General features: G+C 39.2%; 3 protein-coding genes across 3 annotated transcripts; 1 reads left to right on the top strand and 2 right to left on the bottom strand.

The window, feature by feature from the left end:
- Positions 1-79: 79 nt before the first annotated feature.
- LOC124057343 (ras-related protein Rab-27B-like) lies at positions 80-4,335 on the top strand. Its single transcript, XM_046385450.1, has 5 exons — positions 80-1,315; positions 1,467-1,552; positions 2,181-2,284; positions 2,461-2,584; positions 3,780-4,335. Exons 1-5 carry the CDS (start codon positions 1,163-1,165, stop codon positions 3,967-3,969), a joined length of 657 nt encoding a protein of 218 aa, XP_046241406.1. The 5' UTR covers positions 80-1,162; the 3' UTR covers positions 3,970-4,335.
- Positions 4,336-4,345: 10 nt separating this feature from the next.
- Positions 4,346-12,239, bottom strand: LOC124057341 (sia-alpha-2,3-Gal-beta-1,4-GlcNAc-R:alpha 2,8-sialyltransferase-like). The gene is made up of 4 exons (XM_046385447.1): positions 11,686-12,239; positions 9,891-10,013; positions 8,495-9,052; positions 4,346-8,049 (listed from the first exon to the last, which is right to left on the bottom strand). The coding sequence occupies exons 1-4, from the start codon at positions 11,841-11,843 to the stop codon at positions 7,767-7,769; spliced, it is 1,122 nt and encodes a 373-aa protein (XP_046241403.1). The 5' UTR covers positions 11,844-12,239; the 3' UTR covers positions 4,346-7,766.
- Positions 12,240-12,707: 468 nt separating this feature from the next.
- Positions 12,708-17,583, bottom strand: LOC124057335 (cyclin-G2-like). Its single transcript, XM_046385426.1, has 8 exons — positions 17,417-17,583; positions 16,729-16,852; positions 16,510-16,647; positions 16,061-16,311; positions 15,841-15,919; positions 15,650-15,748; positions 14,650-14,852; positions 12,708-13,600 (listed from the first exon to the last, which is right to left on the bottom strand). Exons 2-8 carry the CDS (start codon positions 16,849-16,851, stop codon positions 13,489-13,491), a joined length of 1,005 nt encoding a protein of 334 aa, XP_046241382.1. The 5' UTR covers position 16,852; positions 17,417-17,583; the 3' UTR covers positions 12,708-13,488.
- Between the last annotated feature and the right edge of the window lie 4 nt (positions 17,584-17,587).

The raw sequence follows: 17,587 nt of genomic DNA, 5'->3' as shown, positions 1-17,587 counted from the left end.
GGACGATAATATGTTACTCTTTGTAGATATGGAAGTAAGTTGGATGAAATAAGCTGCAAAATATTGAGGGGGGGCTAAAACAAACTTTTTAGTTTCATTGTGTTTCTACATTGTTTAGAGAAGTAGGATTACTTTGCTTAGCCTCTGAAATCCACAGAGGCACACATTATTCACCAGCAGAGACCACAGTCCAGTTTTTAAAGAGCTCTTTTTTTTTTTTTCCTCATGAGAAATACCAGAAAACACAAGGTCTGTAAGCACAGCCCTGCTTTCTGGCATAAAACTCCTCCCTGGATCACATGTAAGAAGGGGAAAATGCTCAGGATGTGCTATCACAACATGATAGTGGTTATTTTATATAATCAGGACAGGTTGAACAGCCTCTGAATGGACGTTGACACTACCTGCAGATAGACTGGTAAGGTACTTTACTTTTTTGTAATTTTAAGGGAGTCAAACTATTTGTGTCAGTAGGCGTTTGAGTCTGGGGATATTACAGGAAGTCACCAAAATACTGTTTGATAGTGTTATGCTCGTTTAATTGTCTTGTCAGATTAGATTGCTGTAGTTTAGAGGGTTGATTTCTCAGCCTTTTACAAAATGCTCACGAAAATAAATTAATTCTCCAGGATTGTTTGTGCCCTTTGGGGCTCTCAACCATCTCTTGCTTAACCAAATCTGATTTTCCATGCTGACTTTATTGTCCTGCCTGGTCCCAGCTGCAAATGTAACGGAAGCATTGCAGTGACCTCAGTGGCGTCATGCAGTATTGAACAGTCTGCCCACAATCCTTCAAGTCAATAAAAGGAGTTCTGTCTGCTAAAGGCCGTGTTTTCTCACTCAGTAACGTCTGAGAAAACTGGCGAGGCATTTGACTGCTCATGTGGAAGCCAACCCCAGTCATGTGCTAGTGCCTCTCTGATCAGTGCCTAATGAGTGGGGAATTATGGCATCCTGCTAAGCCTGTATGATGGTCCTGCACCCTTAGACCGAAAACTGTAGCTTAGGTGGAACTGTTTCTTTCTTTTTTTTAAGTTTACTCACTCTATTAGTATTTAGCCAGTCCTGCTTGTCAGCTTTCTTTAAACTCTAACGTTCTGGTACATCAAGCCAGCATAGCTGTGAGTTCACATTTGTGGCAGGTGGAGCACTCAGCTACGCAATGGCTGACTGGGACTATGACTATCTGATCAAGCTGTTGGCCCTGGGAGACTCAGGGGTGGGAAAAACCACTTTCCTCCATAGGTACACTGACAACAAGTTCAACCGCAAGTTCACAACCACAGTGGGCATTGACTTCAGGGAAAAGAGAGTGGTGAGTGATGCTTAATACCTATGTTTTGGTTTGCACCTACAAGGCTTAAAATGTCATCTCAACTGTGAATTTTTATTTAAAATACATTACAATACCTCAGTTCAGAGGTTGGATGGATGGTTGGATTATCATACTTTGTGGTTTGGTTCAGACATACACAGGGACAGGCGCAGATGGAACAAGTGAGAGGAACTTCAAAGTCCATCTTCAGCTTTGGGACACAGCAGGACAAGAGAGGTAAATCCAACCTCATGTCAAACAAAAATTACCATTACAATAATTTGAAAAATGCTATGATCAAAAACAAAAGAAAGAGTTTACAGTTAAGGTAGCAGCTCTGTGATGCTGGACTTTGACACACCAGTACTTTGAGCTAGCTGCTAACACATCTTGGTTTTAAGTATTAACATGGTGATAAGGCTGATGGGAATAACAACAGTTATTTGCCAGTATTCGCCAGTATTCATTTACAAACCAAAGAACTGGACAAATCTAAAATGATGATGGAGCAAGAGGAATAGTGAAGGAATCACCAAAGTGTCTACGGTTCATCCTGAGTAACATGAATGTGTACACTAAATTTCATGGTAACCATCTACCAGTCGTCAAGACATTTCACTCAAAACGACATGTCTCAGACAAGTGGTGGTGCTAGAGAAGTCAGGGATCACCAAAGTCAGCAAGATTCACCCTCTGGGGACTGTAAATGTATGTACATATATTATGGAAATCCATCCAACAGTTGCTGAGATTTGCTGAGTTTCACTCTGGCACAAATGGTGGCCTGGCCGACTGATGAGCATGTCCCAGAATCTACATACGGGAGTTTTTAACAGTATAACAAAAGTTGCCCTTCCGTTGTCAGGTTTCGCAGCCTCACTACAGCTTTCTTCAGAGATGCCATGGGCTTTCTGCTGATGTTCGACTTGACCAATCACCAAAGCTTCCTCAACATCAGGAACTGGATGAGTATGTGTCATCTCAGCAGCCTGCTCTGCTTCAGATCAACACTTTCTTGTCTCTTGTTGCTACTAAGAGGGACCACGATTGGGGGGGGGTTCTGTCTGAACAGTGTTTCAAGTGTTTGCTCATGCATGTCTATTTGCATCACATAGGTTTAAATGACTTGCTCTGTGTTGTTGCAGGTCAACTACAAGCCAATGCATACTGTGATAGTCCAGACATTGTGTTGGTGGGCACCAAGGCTGACCTCCGCGATGTTAGGGATGTTCACGTCAGACAGGCCAGAGATTTGGCAGACAGATACGGGTGAGGGATTAAATACGTACTACCTGTCTCTCTATCTATCTTAAATTGTCTAACTTGACTTAACTTTAGATAGTCTAAAATAAAATTTTAAAATACCTGTAAATGTGAATATAGAGCTTTTTTTTATTTTCTGACATTTTTGGACCAAAGGATTAATGAAGTAATCAAGAAAATAATAAACAGATTCACTGATGCTGAAAATAGTCATGAGTTGCAGCCCCATCTGTGTGTGTGGATCACATGTTGTGCCTTTTAACTTCTGTGTTTAGCCTGTCTGGTTTAGCCTGTTTGTGACCAGTTTGCTATTTCAATTTATGTTGGTTCAGTTTGTGTTTGTCACATGTTGTTACGATTTTTGAGACTCCTCCCCCTTGATATATAAAATAATTTAGCTTAGGCATTTTCAAGATCACCTCTAACCTAACTAATATATGAGTGTCATACAATCATTTAATTAAGTGTTTACAATATTTTGTAAGTCTAGTGTAGATCACCACTGAATACAGTAGGTTTTCAGAGATACTCCTTTGCTTCTTTCACCATCACACCACAAGATGGTGCTAGTGAGCTGTTTTCAAACTTGCACCGCTGATCTTCCTCCTCCTGGGGATTCATAATTCAACTCAGTGCAGCAGTTTATACAACCTGTGGATCAGGGCCCACCAAAGGGTCACAAGATAAATGTTGGTGCAATGAGATTAAAAGAAGAATTCAAATACTGTATAGCAGTACCCCTTCAGAGGAGGAGTATGAATAAAAAAGAAACAAAATCGGAACTGCTCAAACAATGTGTTCAGAGTATTTAAGACAAACATTCCTCACTGTTATTTGCGAATGAGCAGATGGCACTTGTGTGTCCAGGCTTCACCAATGTATCTGCATATTTCAAGCCACCTCCAAGTGTGGCTTGGATTTGATTTGCAAATTAGTTTGTTTCGTTTTGTTTTGCTTTTTTTTTTTGCCCGCACAGGCTAAAATCAAGCTGGATACAATCTGTACAAACCAAAAAATGGGTCTGGGCTGCCAGTCTGAACAAGGCCTAACAGACATACAGAAACTGTGACAAGGGTTAACAGGAGATTTTGCTCTTTGCAGCTGCTCATTTGTAATGCAGACACACAACATGGCCACTAAACATCAACGTATGTTTGACTTTAAGTGCATCAGAGAAATTTCCTCTCCCCTTTCTTGTCAGCATTCCCTACTTTGAGACAAGTGCAGTGACTGGTGTTGATGTGGACCGGGCAGTGACCACCCTGCTGGACCTGGTGATGAAGAGGATGGAACAGAGCACTTACGGGGGCCGCAGTTCTGAACCCAATGGCAGCCCAGTCGCCAGCCATGAAGAAGAGGAAGCCCCTGTCAGGAGGAGGTGTGCATGCTGACGTTACCACCAGCAGCCATTTTTCTCATATTTGCTGCAATTAACACAGCGTTTTCAATATGTTACTGTTTTCTAGAGCTTGGCTAGGGTGCCAGCAAGGTGAGGCAGAAGATCAGTTGAGAAATCAAATGAAATATCATAAACACTTTAGAGTACTAAAACTCTGGAAATCTGGCCCATAGTAATATTGTTATTACAGTGTGAATTCCTATCTTGTTGTTTGTTGTCTGTAATGTTTTTTGTATTCCCCTGTGCGTGATTAAGTGAGAAAGAGGAGGGAGATGAGGCGTAGACTTTAAAGATTGTATATAGTAATATAGGTGTTACAATAAAAACTGTGATGCTTTAAAGACAACAAGTCACAAAATGGTCAAATGTGTCATATTAGAGAAAAATACTGTTTTTATTTGACACATTTAGGCATTGATGGAAGGAATATGCAGGCACATAACGTATGTTTATCATGGCGTATAATCACAAAACATTTAAAACATGGTTGTATTTCTTGTACTTTCTATGTATGTATATCTATGGATGATGGTTTTTGTTAGAACAACCAACATAGCGAAGTCCCTTACATGATTTTGACTTTTATACGACAAGTACATAAGCGGCCAAGCTTTTTTATGCATTATGGAAAGTTGCCATGCAGATCAAACACAAGTACAAGAATGTTAAAGGGCTGTTGGAGCGAATCCTGTATAGTGCTGCATTTTGATTAAAGACATTTTATGTTTAGGTTATGTATGTCACTGTTGTGTCCTTTAAATGTAATGCACAAAAAGCTATGATGTTACTCTGACTGTAATTACAATCTACACAGACTTTGTTAGCATCATTATCGTTAACACACATTCTACCTATTGACTTTATTATAATAATCATGAGAAACCTTTGGAAGGAGGAAAATGTCCAGCATTCATGTCAGTGCCAGTGTATTTTTCAAACAAATTAATCTATAGGAGGACATTCATGGAGTCACAAGTAAATTACACTGGATTACTTTGGCTGATGCCATAAAAACAAAAGTTTTAAATTATTTTTGTGCCACAGAAAGTGATACTCAACATCAAATTCAACATCAAAAAAGAGATACTCTTCTACAGTAATATTTATAGTTGTCCTTCCAAAAGCCCGTCTCAGTCTGCCAATCTAGAGTAACATTTCTCCTCTGAACACGTAGTCTTTGGTGCACAAAACATTCCTAATAAAGAGACTATAGAAATTATTCTAAATGTAGACATTTATGACATCAGTTAAATGACCCTAAACTCAGCTTTTCCATCTTTTTCAGTGGATATGTGTTTTCATGGTTGTTGTGGTGACTGCAATGTGATTTCGAGACAAGACATAAAAGTTTACTATTTGAAATATTCCTCTTTGCCTGAGGAGACAGACAAAAAGAAATGCTTTTTGTGGGTCAGGATGGCAAGCAAATGCTTACCACACTAAATCTGACACAAAAGCATACACTTCATCGGGTAAGTGTAAATGACTGCACTGCTCTGTGTATTAAACCTCAGCCTGAACCGGAATTTGCAAGGAGCACGTGTTGCAGAGTCATGAGGTGATCATGTGGCCGGCTTTCACTGCTTAGGCCAGTTGTCCTGAACCCCATATCCACCAGTCTTCTTCAGTCTGGCAATGTTTGGGTGGACTCTTTTTGAGAACCCAAGATTATCTACATATAAAATATAAAGCTTGCTCATTTTGAAGTTGTAGAGGTTTGGTCCCATGTGGAATATAGCAGTAGGGTTGTTTTTTAGCCTTCAGACATCTCTTATACAAAGACACTGCTGATATTCTCAAGGAATACACCATCAGGAATATAAAGAATAGCAAAGAACAAAATTTTACCCTCAAAACAATCTTCAAAAAGGTCCGTAAAAAAACTAGCCTATTTTTTTTTGCTTTTTTTTTCTTAGTGTCTCACATGCAATGCAATTTAAATGGATCATGCTCTTCACAAGATGCTGTTAAGTCATATATCATTCATTTCTCTGTTTTATGTCACAAATATTGGAATATATGATATGATATGATTACATGATGAATAAATAACTTTGTCCAAGTTAACAAAAGTTCTGTAATAAATAGTGTATTCTCTTCTCTAGTATTTTAATTAAAATACTTGTAAACCTCAAGATAAATTTAGTGGTAAGAAACTGAAGAAACTGTGTCCAAAATGTTGTATTTCCTGATGTTTTTTAGCCACACTAGCGCAGTGATTTAGGTCACATGGTCATAGTCTGGTACCCTCTGGTCAAACATTATTTTTTTTACTTATTTATTTATGTATTTATTTATTGTCTCATTATTGGTTAAAATTAGAAAACAGTTTCTCCATTTTCCATTGATTCACTAGTTTTGTTAAATGAAAACAGGTTTCACTGTAAAAACAAGTTCTTAGATAAATTAAATTATACTTATTAATGATTGCTCATTTATTTACAGTTAAACTGACAGGTTGTGTAGCTAACTGAACCAACTGACAAACCTAACTTGCTTGCTAGTCCATGACCTGTTTAGATTGAAAACTAAGAGTAAAAGTGGCATTATTATGGATCCCATTGATTTTCTTGGCAACCCCAACCCATGTCTTGCCAGGAAAAGTGGGATACAAAAATAAAGTATTCTAAGAGACAATATAGAATTAGGCTAACACATCTAAAATATGTTATAATGCAAATTTGGGAGATTTGATAATATAATGCACTTCAAATCACAAAATGTTGCTGGTAACTAAATGGCCAAATAACAGGTTATCAGATATTTACCAGTCATAATTATAATATAAAGAAACTTTAGAAACGAGGGGACAAAGCAGTGATGCAGATATAAAATACCTTCAAAACAGTGCTGTTAATTGACAATTTGAGTTTTCACAAGATCATCGGGTATTTATTTTTTGGAAAATCGAAACCCTGTGACTCGAAAGTAGCCGCTAGTGAGGCTATGGACATGTAGTCTTGTCGGAAGATGTTTCAAATGTCTTATAGTCTCAGAACCTGATATAGGCTGGTACCACTTTCTAAAATTCAGTATTGTAATGATAACATACTATCGTATGTCCGTGAATATATGGCTTATTGTTGGAATGTTGATTGTTATTCCAAAACTTTGAAGAATCTTAACAAAATTTGAAGTGGACAGTCACACTGTCTGCAGAGAATAAAAGACACACAAGCATATACACTGAGAGAGCACAGGCTGGTAAACAAATACCATCTTCCAGTGCAGATTGTCTGATACCTCATGGGTGGGGGGGGGCTGAAAACAGGAACTGCACCTCTCCCGATGCATTGAATCTGATTACAAAAACACACTGATCTAACTCCTTCCCTGAGATTAGGCAGTGATTTCAGTGTACAGAATCAGTATACTGTTGTAGAAGGTGATTAATCAATCAATACTGTGTTAAACAGTTTAACTGTTTGCACAGCTGAACCCCCTGTTAACTCCAGTTAAAACAGACATATGTTTTGTTCAAGGTGTTTAGCCATGGCAGGTAGCCATGCAAAGGAGAGTAATGAGCAGCATAAAACTGTAGTACCAAAGACAAAAATATACCGCATGAGCAACATTGCTGTGGTAAGTCTGTGATTTAGGTCCCGAGTAAACCTGACATCTTCATGTGAAATTACAGCGTGATGTGAGTGTGTTTGTAGAATGAGGGTGTCATAAATTGCTTTAACACTCATGCATTGTGGGTCACAACAGAAGTTTTGAACTGAACTGATGTATTTGGGTCACGTTCTCTGGAGTCATCTCATAAACAATCCAGCACTCATAGCACGTCTAAGTGCAGTGCGTCAAGCTGAGTTTAATCACGCCTTCCCTGTGCAGCTTGTAGAGCAGCTTAAACTCGCTGGGCAGCTGGTGGGTCTCCTGCCACTTGGTAGTGAATTTGGTCCCTTTCTTGTCGTAGTAGTGGTAAGGCAGGTCCTTACCCGTATTGGGGTCCCAGCCAAAAGGCCAGAACCCGTAGAGATGGATCTCATCACACATGGCAGAGGCCAGTGTGTACATGAGGATTCCAGTGCTGAGACGTTTAGGAGACAGGTTTTTAGACTTCCAGTATCTAAGAGGGAAAAGACAGGTCAGTCATCTAAAATTATAAGTAAATACCTCAGAATACGATGATTAATCCTTCATCACCCTACCCCTCCATAATCCCACTTCCCTTGTATGTTCTCTATCTGGTCTATATAAATTTGCCTATCAGTGAATGTATGTGATTTGATTTTAGCATTTTCAACAGTAATATACTCAGAACTGCACATAGCCAGGATTTTAGACTCCTGACACGAGTTGCCCCAAAAGCATTCCATTTATTATTGTATTTTATGAATTCATTTAACACTGTTTTAGTGCATACGGTTTAGTGACACCTTGTGGTGTACAAACTCCCTACAGATCATCCAAAGTACAAAATCATCCAAATTTGTGGCCCTGATTACATTTTCTAATTAGTTAGCCACTTTACTTGACAAGATCTCAACTAAAAGACACATTAACACTCTTACTTGTTGACACTGTGCATGATGTTTCCTGGCCAGGCCAGTTCAACCTTCAGTTGGCCCTTGTGCTCCACAAAGAAGTCCACCAGGGTCCTGGTTACTGTGGCTGACGTGTGAAGAAAAAAGGCAGGGATCCATAAGATAGCTCCCTCCAGCTTCTTCAGGTTGAGGAAGAAATTATTCCTGTCTTGAATGGTCAGCAGATTATTGTAGTACCTCTCTAGGATGCTGGGGTTGAAGGTGGTCAGGTTGGTCTTCTTGCCGACATCCTTGGAGTAGACCTCTGTGGGAGCGAAATTGCATCGGAACACGAAGTCGGCCTGGTCGATTTCTGGGCCGCAGTGACTGCCTGTCAGGATGCCGCTGTTGCCCACCACAGAGCATATACTGTAATGCTTGTTGTGGATAGGAGAAGTGTCTGGGAGCAGGGATTTGAAGTTGTTGCTGATGGAGAAGACATACTTGTGGCTGGAGTAGTCAAAGTGCATGAGCTGGCCGACATGAACGCTGTTTTTTGTGAGGGAGAAGTTGTTGGGAATGTCAATGTAGCTGAAGATATCTTTCCTACAAAAAAGAAAAATTCTTTAACATTTTCAAGAGAAACTGAAGATGTGCATTTGTAACCCTCCAGTCTAACACCATCATATCTTTATAACAACATCCAGCCACTGCACATTAATAAAATTACTACGAACCCATTTAACAACCGACATCAGCCTCTATAAGTACAAATGTGATGCAGTTACAAGATACAGCGCATAGGTGCAAAGCTATCACTTACTGTGCAGTTGGAATTGACAGAGTTGAAACAATTAGATTATTTCATCAGTCTATCCACGGAAAAGTAAACAGGAGCTATTCTGGAAGCGGTATCGAAAATGAATGAATGAACTTTTCTGAAAGGAAAAAGATAGCTTTCTCTATTTTAGATTATAGTTAAGTAAATAAGTTTCGGGTTTGCCACTGTTGATCAAACTGTGATGGGCACTTTTAACTATTTTCTTATTTCTGTTAGTAATTAGTTCATTAATTGATAAACTAGCTGATTAAATTGTTAGTTGCAGCTCTAATATCTGTCTCTAATATCTGTAGCAGATTAATTTCTGTTTTTTGGGGGGGATTTTAAAGGAGTCTGGAAAGTCTGGGACATTGCTGATGAAAGGTGAAAGTATTAAGTTACAAAATTTGCAATGATATTGTTAACGCAGGACTTTTACAGGACTTATCTACTGATGCTGAGGCTCATTAACATACCATAGACTCAACTTTCTTGCAGTAACAGTGTCACAGTATTCAAGATGGAGCAAACCCTGCTTACTGTTAATCCTGCGGGGCGCAAGATACTCACAGGTGTAAACCCTTTAAGAAGAGCAGAGAATAGTTGAGAATTAAAATCTCTCACCTCTGCTGATGAAAAGCAGTCTTGTTGAACTTCCATTTGAACGGTTTTCCTTGGAGCTCCTCATTCAGGGCATTAGTTAAGGGGATGAAAGAGGGGTCCAGGAAATTCATTGCGAACTGAGACCTGTGAACAACAATCACAAAATATGTATTATTATGGTTGGACCATTTGACCACTTATACCCTCTGGAAAAGCAAAACACTGGATCTGCGACAGAATCTGTTTATTAACAACTTACATACATTTACAACAGCAGATCAGATGGATTAAAATCCCTTTCATAATGCCATATGGACAAATAATATTTTAGCTGGATGATGATTCTTTTGCTCATGAATGCATCGTATTTAATAAGCTGACCGTGACAGAAGAAGTACTTAGATCTCCTACTCACGTAAAAGCAGCAATAAAACACTGCAGGAATACTAATATAATACAAGTAAAAGTAAAAAAAAAAAAAAAAAAGTAGTGTTCACATAATAAAAATGTACTTGATGTTAACACAAAAATACCAAAAGTACCACAAGTAAAAGTACTAACTGTGGAGAATGACCAGTTTCAAAACCATTTATCATACTTATGGGATTGCAGATGCATTAATGTCTTCCTATCTTTTTAATGCTGCAGCTGGTAAAGATGGGGATAATTTTAGTTACTTTATACACTGCCTGGTAGCTTATGAATAACCAGGGACCATCTATAATAACACACATACAGTATATTCATATATGTGCACATATACGTATATATTTTTCTCTCTCTTCATATATCTGTGAACCTGTCCGTTTGTTTCCTCTTTTGTTTGTTCATGAGAAAATTAATAATACATTTCACTAAACTAAACTATAATAATACATAAGAATTTATTAGTTAATATAATAGCATAACATTTGTCTTTGGAGTAGTACAGTAGAATTATAAAAGAGCAAAAAAGGAAAGGAAGTACAAATACGCCAAAATTGTATTTAAGTATAACACTTAGTAACTATATAAAGTAGTTTTAGTAATTGGTTACTTTCCAACACTGATCATATGTTTTGTACGTGTACTCTCAAACTAACTGCATTTCTTTCCCCTGAAATGAAGGAGTCGAATATGGAGTGGAAATACTCAAGTGTCTCAGTCCCTGTACACATCATCATCATCATCATCATCATCATCAATTTCAAATATCATTCCTACACGCTGTATACAGCATATTGTCTATAAACATATCATACTGTACTTAACCACCTTGGTGTAACATGTTACATCAATCATCTCATATTTTTGCCAGCATCGTTTGCGCTCTTTTTATTCTTTTTACAAATTACAGAAACAGTCTGATTTTATGTTCATCTTAATATGCACCTCTGTTTTACTCACCTACCTACCTGTATGTAAATTATAATTATATCTTTATTTTTGCCTATAAATGTTCGATTCCACTATAGTTCTAGTAGAGCAGCGTTGAATAAGAGTCAGATACTTGGCCAGTAAAGCTGATGATCTGATGATGATGATGATGATGATGGTGGTGATGCACATCTTAAGGCCTACAGATGCTGTATGTCTCGCAATGCAACATCAGCACGTCGGACAGCTCACGGGTTGATGGGCAGGAAGCGCAGGCCAGATGGAAATGAAGGTGATGTGTTGAGCTTGTGCATCACATCCAGACTGAATGGTGCGCACCAGGCCTGACTGCTCTGGCTTTATTTACAACAACTCCTGTCTTCATCACGTCTACTGCCTACATTCACTGAAGAAAAAAAAAATATATATATATATATGTCTGTATATACAGAGTACGCACCGAAATCCTGCATGGAACATAATCCTCGGGCCTCCCATGTAGTATTTAGAAGATGCGAAGAAGCTGTCTTTTCTCAGGGACACATAGCTGATGAGCGACAGTATGAGCACAGCGACGCACAGAATAACCAAACCCAGGGCCTTGGCGATGCGGACCATCTTGGGCGCGTTTTCATTCCCTGTTATGTAGCTGCAGCGAGGCGTTGGCCTATGCTGTCATCGCCGGGCCTGCACACTGCTGCTGTCCGGTTGCAAGATACAGACAAACTGGCGCTCATCGGCTCATATAATCGTATAAAATGGACTGCTGGTGGTGGTCTGCTGCATGATGAAGATGCCGCGGCTCGGTCCGCTCTCATTCCTCTGCCTGCCTGACTGTCTGTCTGTCTGTCTGCCTGCCTGCCTGCCTGCCTGCCCAGCCCCCCACTAACTGCCGCTGCGACTCCCCCTCAGGCTGCCGGCTTAATCAAGGAGATGGAGCAGAAATGCGTGTCAACACACACACACAGCCAGATAAAAGACAAGTCCTGTCCACGACCAGCAGCAGCAGCAGCAGCAGCACCCCCCACCATCACCACCACCTCCACCACCCCTCACACACACTCAACACACAATGAGCCTCTCTGCTGCTCTGGGCATAAAGGAAAGCTTGTTCAATTATGAAGTGAATGAGATAAAAATAGAGGGATCAGAGAAGCACACAGTGAAATCACCTGACATGTGTCCACCTGACTGATTTTTAATCTGAATATCATTTGAGTAAATTTGAGGTACCCGTACTGTGATTGTAAACTTCCCTGTATCCAGAGAGAACTGTAGTTTTTACTTTCAGAAGGGTCTCGGTGGGTAAACATGCATCATCCATCATGATGGCTTCCTGATCTTACTGTGGGTTTTATTGCTGCTCTGTTCAGTTTAATTGCAAGCGTGAACATGAGTTTACTAAAAAAAAAAAACTATATGCACTATACCTGTTTACCATAAGTGAACGATTCAAAACACAAGCGAGTGAACTGAAACAAATTTTTTTTAAAAAAAAGCACTTTTTTATTTGGAAGGATTATTTCTGACCCTTCCGATGTATTTCACATTATATCCAAATAAAACAAATAAAACACACATTATGTAGCATTCACAAAACATCGAACTTTTTCTTATTTTTACAGGTTATGTACATTTTTTTTTTACTTTTTTTTTTTTTTTTACAGTAAGCTTATCTTGGTAAACATGAACAACATCCATTCATAATCACATACTTCAAAGTATCCATGCATATATAGACAGGTATTTCCACACTACACTGTCATATATGTCACATTAGAATTGTGTTACATTTGCAGAATACCGTATATACTGATGCCAGAGTATTAAAAACTTTAAAAACAAACAAACAAAAAAAGACTGAAGATGTGCTGGTATGTTAGCTGGTATTAAGTGTACCTCATGACTCACATCCATTAATTCTCCCTTGTGCTTAGTCATTTTCCTGGAATGTGCCGAGTTCGGACACAAACAAACACAAAGAGAACATTTTAGAAAAAGACATTCAGATATATTACCATCGAGCTGCCAAGATATTGCAATTTTACATTATTATGATATGTTTTTGTTTTTTTTAAAGAAACAGACAGTAAACTGAATTAACACAGGCACTTAAAGATCGAAACCTGTCATTTGGCATTCGTACGGTGCACACGGTATAACAAGTGAAACACAGGTTTGCTTTGAAACATGATGACCACCTCAAATTAGTTACAATTCAGGGGACAAATACACATTGTTACTACTGCATAATGACAACACATCACTTTCTGCAGTTGAGAAAGGTGGAGGGGAAGAAGGCTCCTTCGCCGTCACTTCCTGGTGAGCCCCATGGGCTGTCTTCCCCACAGCTCATGTCCTCACAGGAGTCCTCACTATGAAAGAAGAGGAGGACATAAATACTGTGCTTGCAAAATCCACCTATTAACATTTGTGAGTAACTAAAAGCTAATTTAACAATAACTCATATATGTCTAAATCTCCTTTTGTTGGTTGATTAGTGTTCACAACTTGTAGGTGCAACAAGAGCAGCAGAATATTGGAACAATTAACAAATATGCATTCAATCAACGGTTGTAGCCTACTGTACTTCACCAGCTGCTTTCTCCAAAGACCAAAGATTGGAAAGTCAAATAAGCTAATCAGACTGAAAGGTTAATGTGATATGAACACAAGTTTAATTAGGCAATTTTAAATATTAAATGATCATCTCTCGGTTTGTTCATGTTCAACTACTAAAACGCAATCCGCTTTTGTGTAACGTGTCCTTTCACTCACAAACAATCTTTGACTGAACACAAACACCAGCTGCAGAGAGCACATTAACCAGAGAACAGCTAGCCCTCTCTGAATTCAAGTCAGTTAGCTACAAGTTGTGAGGAATTAATTGCCAGACAATTTCTTTTTAATATTAGCCACAATTCTGTCTTCACATTCAATGCATGGGCAAAACACACCCAAGCTGTGTTTGTCAACCCACAATTTAGTCCACTGAATAATATGTGAGACTTGGCTTCAATCTCCTCTACAATCACAACTGTTATCTTGTCTACCAAAAATTATGATCTTCTCTTCTGGTCAGAGGCTATTCCTGACTAGACTTTCATTTGTGCTGGCATTATATCAGAGAAAATGGCAAGGCAGGTGCCATCATCGTAAGTCGATCACAGGTGTGTGATTGAATTAAAATGGGATTCATGGGGCTTATTTATGCTCAGCATCTTTCATGAATTGAATGTGACTAAGTTCCAGTACAAATCTAGGAACATTTTTATATATAAAAAAAGGTCCTCGGTTGGCAAGGTGACTTTTTCAGGAACACGTTTAACAACAGTAATGTTTTTTAAATTACTGTTTACAACTGTTATTTTTCTAAGTGATCAATTTGAGGACTTTAAGGAAACAGAAAAACTTGTGTATTAACCTCTCACTCTTGTCCCAGCTCCCCTCAGGAATAGTCGGCAGACCAGGTACACTGAAGTGATTTGCCTGAAGATTCTGTGCCGTCCTCCTGGACACGATCCAAACAAGCTTTTTGTTGTCTGGTTTATTACATTCACTTGAGCAATATTCAGTCATGCACTTGGCCACAAGTTCCTTCCAGTGGAGAAGCTCGCTGTCATTAATCTGTGAAGGAGACAAACAGGAAACATCTGAAAGGCTGCAGACAGAAACAGAGTCTTAAAATGTGCTGTCATCAACAAGCGTTGTTTCGTTTCCAGACATACTGTAGGGATACATGTTTATAATAGAAAACAAAGAAAAGTAAGAAATGACTGTCACTGGACAATGTCACTGGAGAAGTAAACAAATGAAATGCATCTTAGCAACAAAAAAAAAAAGATTGAAATGCTACTCAATGTGACATTCTAGTCTTAAAATATAGTGTGCTGCTAAAACAGTAACACAAAAGGTGAATTCCAAATCTCTCAGCAGTGGATGAAAATGTCCAGAGAAACACAGGGAAATAAAAGTCTTGGCTATTTGTCAAGAGTATAAATCTGACAACAGACACTGAAAAGGACCTAATGGAAGCAATGTATTAGAGCTGCAATGATTAGCCGATACGCTATATCGCTATATCGCCGATACGCTATATCGCTATACGATATAAATTTTATTGGATACAATTCTGACAGTCACTTTATTGAAATTTTAAGTAAAACTAGCAAAAAAGTACACGTTCAAGTTGGTTAAAAAAAAAAAAGCTTTCTATTTCTAGTCTTCTATGAAAGTGAACTGTGTAAGGTTTGGTTTTGGACTATTGGTCAGACCAGTCAAGACATTTCAAGACATTACCATGGTTTCTGATAACTTGTGACAGTCATTTTCCACTCTAAGTTGACATTTTATACCGCAAACAATAGTAATTAAATGGGAAAACAGTCAGTTGTTGAAGTCCTACTGGCCTAATCATGTTATACCTTAAGGTGTTTTTGGAACTGCTGGACAATCTTCAAGAAGGTGATCGATTGGAGGGCGTCAAATTTCTGAGCAATGAGGGACAGTGCCAGCACCGATGGCTGTGAAGGAGAAATACAGCAGATACGTAAGTCCTGGACCACAAAGTGAATGCTGCTGTGCTGAGAAATTGAGGCCTGAGAACCATCCTTACTTTTGCTTTAGAGAAAACAAGCCGGCATAAGCAGGCTTTTAGCTGGGCTTCCAGACTCCCAATGCTTGGGATCTCCTCCCTTAAAATATAGAATGAATCCTAATGTGATCCACCAGCACAAACCTCATAAAGCAGAATCTAATTGACCCACTCCATGCAAAGTGGAGCAATGCATCAGCAATGACAACAAAAGTAAGAGGAAATAAAATGAAATGTTTACCTTCCGACAGACAGGGACGTGAAGGCTGAGTAGTAGAGGTGCAGAAAGGTTAAGGCTGTGACAACTTCAGGCTCCACACTGAGCTTCTCTGAGATGATTTTCTCCATGCGACAGAGGTCTGACACAGTGAACTTGCTTTGGCTGATGCGAATGAGTTCATGGGTGGGTGAGACATTGCTCTCTTCCTCAACCATTTTGGCTGCAATGTGAAGACAGCAGACTCCAATACAGGGCAAGTGCTTGGGCTGTACCTATCACAATAACACAACAGTCATAAGTGTGAGACAATATCCCGTGATTCAAAGTCAAACCAGGTCACTTGTGCTTTCTTCTTACTGCTGATAGTAAACATGCACAATTGTTGACTGGTTGTAGACTGATTCACATTGCAACTTCAAACAACATATTACGCTTAAATGTTGTGAATGTTGTGTATGTGAAAGTCATACCTTCATAACGGTGAGGAATCTGTCAAGCAAATTGACAGCATGAACAAAGGTTTGTGTGCTGTAGCCAAAGAAACTGGTCAGGCCCCACAGCTCCTCCACTCTGCTGTCTCTGCATTTCGCAGACACTCCACTGTGATTCTGAAAACGCACAGTTGCATGAGAGTAAACTCATATGTCTTCACAGACAGCCTGAAAAGTAAAATTAGGTCAGTGGATTACCTCTGTGGAGGCTGACTCCATCAGCTTCAGGCCAGTCTCTCTGGGAAGAAAGTTGTGCTCTTTTGCACAACAGGACTTCAGCTCTTTCAAGAGTAAGCTGTCAATAGCTTGAAGTTCCCTCATCCTGGAAAACAACATATTTCAGTGGTTCAGCATTGCAATCCAAGAGAACATTAACAACTTCACAACAATAAACTCCCCTTCAGACAGAATGAGACGAGCAGGGCATATAAATGTCGTCTACCAGACCACACCTACTGGGTGTCAGGTATCACTTGCGACCCTAACTCGACCGCCCTAAAGCTTACAAATCCCTGCACTTCTTTGAGAATAACGCAATTGGTACAATATTATAAACTGTAAAATGGAAATAATGTATACAAATGTGATGCTAATGCAAAATAATTAACGACACTAGTTTGCACCAGCGTTGAATGTGAATGTCTGCTGAACAACAGAAACTAGGTCACACAGTCAATCACAGACGGGACACTATTACACATTTCAGAAGAGGAGGAGTAAATACTCTTGAACTGGTAGATTTCGGCTCTTCACATAAGAAGTTCGGATATACAACAACACCCATAGATGCCTATATACTAAAGGCTTAGAAAACGCAAATAGCGCCAACGTTAGCTAACTTAGCTAAGGTAGCCTTCTGTCGTAATTCAACAATCGGTCATCTTACCTTGCCCAGAAGCCGCCAACGTGCAGAATAATAACAACACTGCAACGTATTTACACTCAGATCTTCATGTTTCCATTTTGAGTTCTGATGGTGTGTGGAAAAGGTAAAAAACAAGATCCTTGATCGCTGTTGAAAAGAGAGGGTCCGCCCTGAATAAACAAACAACCGCTG

This window comes from Scatophagus argus, chromosome 4, assembly GCF_020382885.2.
Source record: "Scatophagus argus isolate fScaArg1 chromosome 4, fScaArg1.pri, whole genome shotgun sequence".
NCBI lineage: Eukaryota > Metazoa > Chordata > Actinopteri > Scatophagidae > Scatophagus > Scatophagus argus.
The sequence above is the reverse complement of the archived record's forward strand: the minus strand, read 5'-3'. Positions and strand labels throughout refer to the sequence as shown.

Excerpts from the sequence above, each read along its gene's own strand:
- LOC124057343 (XM_046385450.1), top strand. The coding sequence starts at position 1,163 with ATGGCTGACTGGGACTATGACTATCTGATCAAGCTGTTGGCCCTGGGA. Across the intron at positions 1,316-1,466 it reads ACTTCAGGGAAAAGAGAGTG|ACATACACAGGGACAGGCGC; the intron begins GTGAGTGATGCT and ends GGTTTGGTTCAG. Across the intron at positions 2,585-3,779 it reads GATTTGGCAGACAGATACGG|CATTCCCTACTTTGAGACAA; the intron begins GTGAGGGATTAA and ends CTTTCTTGTCAG.
- LOC124057341 (XM_046385447.1), bottom strand. The coding sequence starts at position 11,843 with ATGGTCCGCATCGCCAAGGCCCTGGGTTTGGTTATTCTGTGCGTCGCT. Across the intron at positions 10,014-11,685 it reads ATGTTCCATGCAGGATTTCG|GTCTCAGTTCGCAATGAATT; the intron begins GTGCGTACTCTG and ends TGTTGTTCACAG. Across the intron at positions 8,050-8,494 it reads ATCATGCACAGTGTCAACAA|ATACTGGAAGTCTAAAAACC; the intron begins GTAAGAGTGTTA and ends TTTCCCTCTTAG.
- LOC124057335 (XM_046385426.1), bottom strand. The coding sequence starts at position 16,851 with ATGAGGGAACTTCAAGCTATTGACAGCTTACTCTTGAAAGAGCTGAAG. Across the intron at positions 16,648-16,728 it reads TGGAGTCAGCCTCCACAGAG|AATCACAGTGGAGTGTCTGC; the intron begins GTAATCCACTGA and ends GTGCGTTTTCAG. Across the intron at positions 15,920-16,060 it reads ACGTCCCTGTCTGTCGGAAG|GGAGGAGATCCCAAGCATTG; the intron begins GTAAACATTTCA and ends CTATATTTTAAG.